The following is an 8,191-nucleotide window of genomic DNA, read 5'->3' as shown; positions in this document are numbered from 1 at the left end:
TCAACGCATAAAATAAGATAACAGAAGATGCAGAAGATAACAAATACTGGACATTTAATAACACCATTAAGACTCACATTGTAATACCTCCTTCATGTATCTGCTCCATAAACTGTGAACTCCCCTGTTGCTTTATTTCTTTGTGTTTTGTTTCAGTTTTTAGCAGCTGACATTCAGAATAATTTCCTTTTTGGCCAATATTTTACTGATTTTTGTATTTGACCAGTGCTGCACTAATGATGCATTCAATAACAAATTGGAAATTTGATGACTTTATTCTGCAAATCTGTATGGATCACTGAATCTGTTTCAGACATATGGGGCCCAAAACAAAATGCCAGGGTTATGCTTTATCTGTGTTTGTTATTGGTAGTGACTTCAGATACCCAGATAGATCCTCTCAAACACAAACAAAAAGAAATAATCTTTGTTTTCCTTAATATGTCCCCGTCATGATCTGAGAGTTGAGTGGACTGAATTGGGATAAAAGTCACACAGTCACATAAGGTGATTAAAAAATAGATGGAAGTTGGCACTGGGGTTAATCACTAATCCAATAATAATAATAATAATAATAATAATAATATAAAACAATATTTAAAAAAACAGACTTGCCTTCCACAGTGTGCTCCTCTTCAACCACCTGCTCAGCTGTCTAAATAAAGAAGACAATTGTCTGGATTCCAGTGAACTCAATGAATGACACTTTTACCAGTCATTTACCACAGTTTATTTACCATATATTATAATGAAACAGGTTGTAAAAAGCACACATGTATATATACGAGTGCACAATCAGATAACTGCTTTAATAATACATTATAAAAAAATAAAATAAAATAAAAAAACATTAACCACAGGAGTGATTCTAATGACAATGAAAAGTAAACTGAACATCCCACTGCAGCGTCTAGCTGTTTATTTTTCTTAGTTTATTTCAGCTCAATTATGTGAATTCAAATATGATCAACAGCACAAATCAAAAGTTAACATGAAAATTATACTTACTGTTGTGCCAGCAATTTCTGTAGGCTGTACATTTTATGTGGCAATCGTTATATTACGATTTGTTTTTTGTGTTGTAGGTAATCTAACTTGAGTGGCTCCTTGCTTGAAAACGATGTCAGTCAGAGGTTTTAACTTGACTGACAGCGTGGTCACGAGAAGCAGTAGAAAAACTTTTAGCTTGGCCAATCTTTCATTTGTTCTGCTACTCAACTGCTTATCACACTGTTCCCCTGCTCTGTTTATAGCATTTCATTATTTTACCTGCACAGCAGAGAGGTGCCCAGATTATGAAAAGCCGAGGAAATGTGTTTAATAAGATTAACAAATCATTAAATTATCATCCTTTAATAATCCTCGAGAGGCAAAGCAGAACGTGGAAAGTCATGCTGCTGTTCAGCCTCCTTTGTTAATTGAGGACACTGAGGGTCAGGTAGGTCAGATGCTCACTAATCAATACTGCTGCACTCCTTTATTTCCACTGAAAAATTGTTTCATTTTCATTACCCTGGGTCCAGGATACTCTGCAGCAGATTAATTATCTCCTTTGCTTCTTTACCAGTCCCATGTCCCTCCCACACAACCTTTTATGTCATTTAAACAGTCCACTGATTCTGTGCAGCAGAAATCCAGTAGTTTGGAGACAAAGCCTGGCGGTGTGCTCAGTTCACTGGTGATGGGAGAAAGTCTGGGGGCAAGGCAGCACAGGCTCAGATGGGAGGGCAGCCATTAGGCTCGGGTGGCAGAAGGCTGGCCGTGGACCTCCCAGTGCCTGAGTGGAGGGCTGCGTGCCCACATTGTGCTGCAGCGACAGGTGGGCATGGCAATAATCCAGAACCAACTGCTCACACCTGTACAGTGTCAGGGGACTCAGCTGCCGCGGTATCTAGACAGAACAGAAAGCAAGAAATAGAAAGGAGAGAAAAAGAGAGTCACGTATAAGATGTCAAAAGAGCCAAAAAAGCCTCCCTGCCAACATTTATCAATATTTGGAATTGGATTAATTCACATCATGCTGTCATGGCACAGCTCTGTCATTAATGGAGACTTGGCCAGTGATACAGTGTTGAGTCCCAAGACCTAAAATCTGTGGTGCTCAAACACCCACTTTCAGCTGGAATGATTTACATGCAAGATGAAAGCCTTAAGCAATAGTGCACACATATTTTTTGCCCTTTTTTAAATGGAGCCAAGGCTCCCTTTAGAAGACAGTGCTTATTACATTACAAGCACTTTGCTGATTCAAAAGCACTCTTCATTTTATGCGCTAGTGTGGTCTGAATTATGTCAATTAAACGGAATAAAGCTACAACACGGGCTGTGTAATATTGATATTAATATACAAATGTACATTAATGCTTTCAAACAAAATATGAATGCACTCATGCATCTTCAAATGCAATATGATGCAAAAAATATCCTCATTTATTAGATCATATTAGAACACACGCAGTATTTGAATACAAAGAAGTATACTTATTGGCTATAATACTGACCTGCAGTGATATAAACATACACAAGGGATTTTTTTTTTTTTCATTTATTTTTGCAATATATTGTTATGCTTGAAAATTTGGTTATTAATCTTTTTGTTAGTGGGACAAAGCTGAACATATACGCTAAGTGTCTGTGAGTAAAAGTAATAAAATGCAGGCAGAACATCCCAAATGCTGTATGTTGTAGTCATTCATTTTATTGGATCACAAAGGATTTACATAAAGCTGATTTGATGTAAAAATGGCTTTTCTGCATAATCTTGGTCTGCTTTGGTCAAGATTCACCATTTAGACCCTCAAAATTCACATTATTTTAAAGGTTAGATTTCCCATTCCGAAGTGAAAGGACTCAGTTTATTCTCTTCTTTAATAACAGGATTAGTTGAAAACACTGTTGCCTAATTCAAGTGCTGAACTTTGCACACTGCTTCAGACGACTTCATAAAAATTCATGAACAACAATGCTCCGAATGCACAATAAGTTTGATGAAGGGGGGTCTGGATCAGGGAGTTCTCTGTAGACTGTTAATGGGAAAAGCTACACTACAGACTTGTTTTCCAATTATTGCAACAGAAGAAGTCAAACATGTAGGCTGAGAAGTCGATATAAATTTGGGCAGATGAACCAGTGGCTCTCACTCGATCTGTACAACAATAGTTGGCCAAGTGTTAACAATCTCTGCCTCCTCAACACCTTCTCGTCTCCTCTTTTTAACATTTCCAGTCAATTTTGAAGACCAAAAGGTGTCATAAAATAAACTAGCTTACTCAGAATACAAATGCTTTTTTTTGGCCATCACTGCTAAGCTTTAGGAATATCTACGCATCTGTTAACCCTATAACAAAACATCCTTTCCAAGGTAAAGATAATTTTATACAGGTTGTCTCATTATAAAAAATATGAACAGTCCAGAAAGCTTATAAAAGATGTAAAAGAGAAGGCTTATTAAGACCCTGGAAGGATTTGTGTCATGCACGAAGGAATGTGAAGAAGTTTCAGCTTTGAGAGCAGCTGCTTGCTGCCAGTCTGTTTCTGCTGTGCTTAAATTAGAGTAAGTCTCACTTCACTCTGCAGTTTGATTTAAATGTTTTCAAAGAACCTGAAGAAAATAGCTGCTCATTTTTTATCATTATAATAAGTCCAGGGCAGGTTTGGCAACATCATGGCTTTTTTTTTTTTTTTTTTTTTTTGGAATCTGGAACCTACCAACACTTAAAGTTTGTTTTGTTTACCCCCAAACTATGTACGTATGAATGAAGATGTCTGGTTTGTTTGTCACAAAAGCTACTAATCATGATATAAGAATGAATTCTGGGCAGAAAATATGCAATTCTCCCCAGCAAGTTTTATATTGTCTGCTAAAAAACAACCACACTGTATCGCAGATTTTCTCTTTTTTATTGCCTCCTCCTCAAAAACTTTCATCAGCTGCTACCTTTTTCAACACCTCGCTTGAACTGTCACCTACTGTAGCTTACATAAAATGCACTCTCGGCTTGCAGTTCCCCAAGATGCACTTGCATTTTCTTCTCACATAGAGCTGCTCACCATGAAATATACAATAATTTCTACTTAATGGGGTCTTTAAATTTTAGTAAGGCTCTCCGCAGTATTTTTCATTGACAGCTGGGGGGGTGGGAGTGGATAATCTGCAGCTTTTCTCTTGTAACTGTTGTAAACTGAAACAGAAACATTTGAGCTCATCTGACTTGCTCTAGATTTGCCCTCTAAAGCCTTTCTTCTTATTTATTATGAATTTGTAATAGTGGGTATTCTGTGGTGTTAAAAAAAAACAAAAAAAAAAAAACAAACAAACAAAAAAAACCAAACATTTCTAGCTCTTTAGTACACACATCACTGAGAACAGTTTTCACTGAAACACTGAGTGTGGAAGTAAGATATGACGAAGCAAGAGGTGGAAACTTGGATTTTACACTTACAGTATGAGTTTGCTCAAATGACCTTTAATGAACATTATTTGCTGTACTGTATATTTTTGGGAGCTTCTAATGTACAAGGCTGAATAACACAAACATAATGTTCCTTCAGGCACTTTTGAGATGTAATGAATAAATTAAATACAATCCAGGTGATCCAGTTTAAGCAAAGAATTAAATTAAAGGCTTATCTGGTGACAAAACACTGCTACTGACCTGTATTCAACTTTTTTACTGACTGCCCATGCTTTATTCACTTATAACAAAATGAATGAAGAGGCTGCTTTTTTGCATTATGTGGGACTTCTTGCTTAAAGTGCAAAAACTTTGTACCTATAAAAATATTCAGAAGCACTCTCTAGAGTGGTTTTCAAACTTATTAAAAGCCTTTATTTCTTTATATGGCAAAAGGATTTTTAAAAAAGACCAACATGTTGCAACCAACTAGCTCTTCATCAGGGTCATTGAAGGGGCTGCACTGTTTCCACAAGCAAATCCAAAGTTACAACAACCTCTTTCATCAAATCAAAACCCAGAGAATTCAGAAAATTCTGATTTGCCTCTGGTGCTTGGCCAGATGGGTCCCTTTCATAGTGTTTCTCAAAAGCAGAAGTCAAAGTCCATCTAGATTAAACCTTGTATCAAGCAAGACACTAAGCTGTGTCTTGCTTGATGCAGCACTGACTTGACAATCCAGCACAAATAATAGGTATCAGAGCTTGTTTTGTGTTTTGTCTGTAAACTCGTTTCAGACATGTTAATTTGCACTACTCTCATTGCTGGTTTCAGCACACTTTGCTCAGTAAGTGCAAACTAAAAAAGAAAAAGTATAATAAAATGTTATTCTAGATTTTGCCTACATACGCTCAAATCATCTGACAGTGTGAAATCACCTGGAAACCCACTTAGATGAAAATCTGTTTCCTGGATATTGCATTCTCCTCCCACACAATACAAGTGAAAACTTATCACATAATTAGGACGATACTGCATGGGTGGCTTGTTTTGATTTGATGAGCACGTGTTTGTCATCGTGTGCGCTGGCCGAGGTTAAGCCAAGCTCAACTGTGACTGTAAAGCAGGCACAAACTAAATGGCATGCTGCAATTTATTTGAAGACATGAGTTTGGCACAAGTTATTGGAAATTATAAAATTCTGAGTGCAGTAGTACTGCTTTGGTGATGTGCCCTAAAGCCCCTTAAAAACCAAAGAATCATACTAACAACATGATTGAAAATAAGGCCGAAGAGGTGCATATACAGCTTAGATGTAGTTGCAGTCAGAGGTTGATGTAGCCTAACTGTTCAAACAGCTGCCCAGTACATCAGCAGGCACGTTTTTCCTTCTGCAATGCCCCATTGTCTTTTAATTACCAACCTAAATTCTTTCTCCATTATTGTCAAAAGATTCAACAGCTTTTCCCACTTGTTGTCTGTCTCTCAGGACACGAGCATCCACTGATGACTACAAAATAAGATGTCAAAACAAACCCAATTAACTTCATGTCACCCTTCTTCATAAGCCAAATGAAGTCTCTATGCAGCTAGAAGCCATTAAAACTGTGGTAAATACCATACTGTTTTAACTGTATGCCACCTCATTTAAAGGTTTTTATTCACGCTAAGAAACTTTATGTCTCATGAGTGAGATAAAGTCGTAATATCTGCATAGGATCAGTTCCATATCTTTGCATCGAAGAAAGAATAAAAGTCTTTTTGGCCAACCAAGCTGACTGAGCATTTAGGTTTAATCAGGAGTATTGGGGAAATGCTGGCTGTTATGGTTGGAGCTCTTTAAGACGTGAGTCATTGGCTGGCATAGCTTGAATATCTGCCAGCAGATCTGCTTAAAGCTAAAGGCTTCATTCAGCTGGAGTTTGCTGGAAGCACAATTGCTACCTTTCCTCAACAGTAATAGCTCAGGAAATCTTTTCCAATTTAATTGCACAATGCATTAACAGATAAAAATAGAATAAGCTGAAATCTCTTGATTGTAAAAAGAGTCTAAAAATAGCCTTGTTTCCTCTTGATAAGTATAGGTCATTATTCAGTAAGTTGTTGGCTACTAGCCAAAGTAATAGAGCAGACATCTGGCATCAGCCTGTTCCCGCCTTCTCTCTGTTAACTGTTTAAAATACTGCTCGACCTATTTACCCTGAAGTGAATTTCAAGAGAAGAAAATACCCTAAATGTCCAATGTAAAACCTGCTACCAGTTGAAGCTGCTCTTTCAGAGCCTCTACTATATCCCATTTCCGTTTAGCATCCTTTTTCTCATTTTACTTATAAGTGTTTAAAGTGTATCTCAAATGTCCTGGGAATTGCTTGGAGCTTCAACTGAAAACAGCTACTGGATTAAACAACAACACACTAAATAGACAAATAAATAATTTTGGTTGTAGGTTTTTGGATAGGGTTGTTGATAATAAAAAGAAAAAAATATTAATGCTTCTTTAAAGAGGAAGAATGTAACTGTGCAGCCAAAATGATCAAATATAGATGACAAAAACTGTGGGCAGAACTTGCAAAATGAGCAACTGAGGAAAGTAAAACAGACGTGGTTTAAATGCAAATACACAAATGAATGCAGAAAAACATAAGCACTGAACTTCCTGCCTTAGCCAATGCCACAAATTATTCATTACCAGTTCTTACCACACATTTTCACTCAAGACTGCAATGTTTGTCAAGTTGCCTGCTGTGCACTAGTTCATACTTTCAAGCTAAAGAAGTAGCTCTGTAGTTCTGACAAGAAAAAATAAAAAGGAAAAAGTCTGTAAAAAGTGAAACAAATCAAAACAAAACTAATTTGCCTTTTTGCAGAGTGAGAAGAGAAGCCAGCAAGTCAATTTTCATGCCAGTTTACTTTAAACAAAGCTAAATATGAAGCTAAGCTATCAGTGTTGTAGTGCTAAAAAGAGGGAACACCCATCATTTTCTTTTTAAATGGTGTATTTACCAAAGTTAAAAATCTTAAGTTATAAAAACTGTCTGCCATATTCAGCTGACCCAAAAATGATCCACTAGTGTTTGCAGATTATCATATAATTTTAGCTGCTTGACTTTAAAAGCGAGCATCATTGTGGAAGCATCAGCCACAGAAGATGCAGATTTTGTAGCTAGCCCTTCTAATTTATAACTATTAGAAGGTGGTTTGTGGCTACAATGAGCTGATTAGCTTCAACATATAGGGCTCTTTGTAATTCTTAAAATAAACTTATGTTTGGGTGGTTTCTTATTAATTTCATTCATACAAATATCTCTGACCTGCCTGTGACTGGTTAAAATCACACCTCATGCCTAAACAACTATACCAATGAAGGCAACAGTACTAACCAATCAGAAATATCTATAAAGGCCTTTACATACCCTGCAAGAACAGAGAAATTTGTTTGCTTTCTCTAACCTAATATTTCATACTTCATGAGAAACTAGCTTAACTAACCAGCTAGCTGAGGTTTCATATTTACAGACCCCATCACTTTTTCTAATCTAAATGATAAAAACACAAGACATGTCAGACTTTTCATTTGGAAAGAAAATAAGCCTGATTCTAATGTCAGACATTTTCCAATTTTTGAGTTAATTAAAGAAGTCACAGGATTCTAATAACACCCTCTGCCCCCTTTAAATGACTTTACTGGAGAAGCGGAAGAAGACAATAATGAAGACTCTTGTGACACAGCACACATCAATTAATTTTAATTCTGGAGCTGTTAGCTTTAGATTGCTAATGAAAACATTCACATAGGT

The 8,191-nt window shown here is 36.6% G+C and overlaps 1 protein-coding gene across 2 annotated transcripts in view; it reads right to left on the bottom strand.

Moving 5' to 3' along the window:
- Positions 1–715: 715 nt before the first annotated feature.
- The window catches only part of LOC121649710 (leucine-rich repeat transmembrane neuronal protein 4), a 46,169-nt gene continuing 38,693 nt past the window's right edge, over positions 716–8,191 (bottom strand). Inside the window, exon 3 of one of the 2 annotated variants that reach the window (XM_042000721.1) lies at positions 716–1,891. In XM_042000721.1, the coding sequence (XP_041856655.1) occupies positions 1,673–1,891 (219 nt within the window). In that variant the 3' untranslated portion in view covers positions 716–1,672. The remainder of the gene's footprint in view (positions 1,892–8,191) is intronic. The other variant, XM_042000722.1, reaches the window with a different exon arrangement.

The sequence above is a fragment of the Melanotaenia boesemani genome, chromosome 11 (genome assembly GCF_017639745.1).
Source record: "Melanotaenia boesemani isolate fMelBoe1 chromosome 11, fMelBoe1.pri, whole genome shotgun sequence".
Taxonomy (NCBI): Eukaryota; Metazoa; Chordata; class Actinopteri; order Atheriniformes; family Melanotaeniidae; genus Melanotaenia; species Melanotaenia boesemani.
Note: the sequence above shows the minus strand (reverse complement) of the source record. Positions and strands in the feature narration are given on the sequence as shown.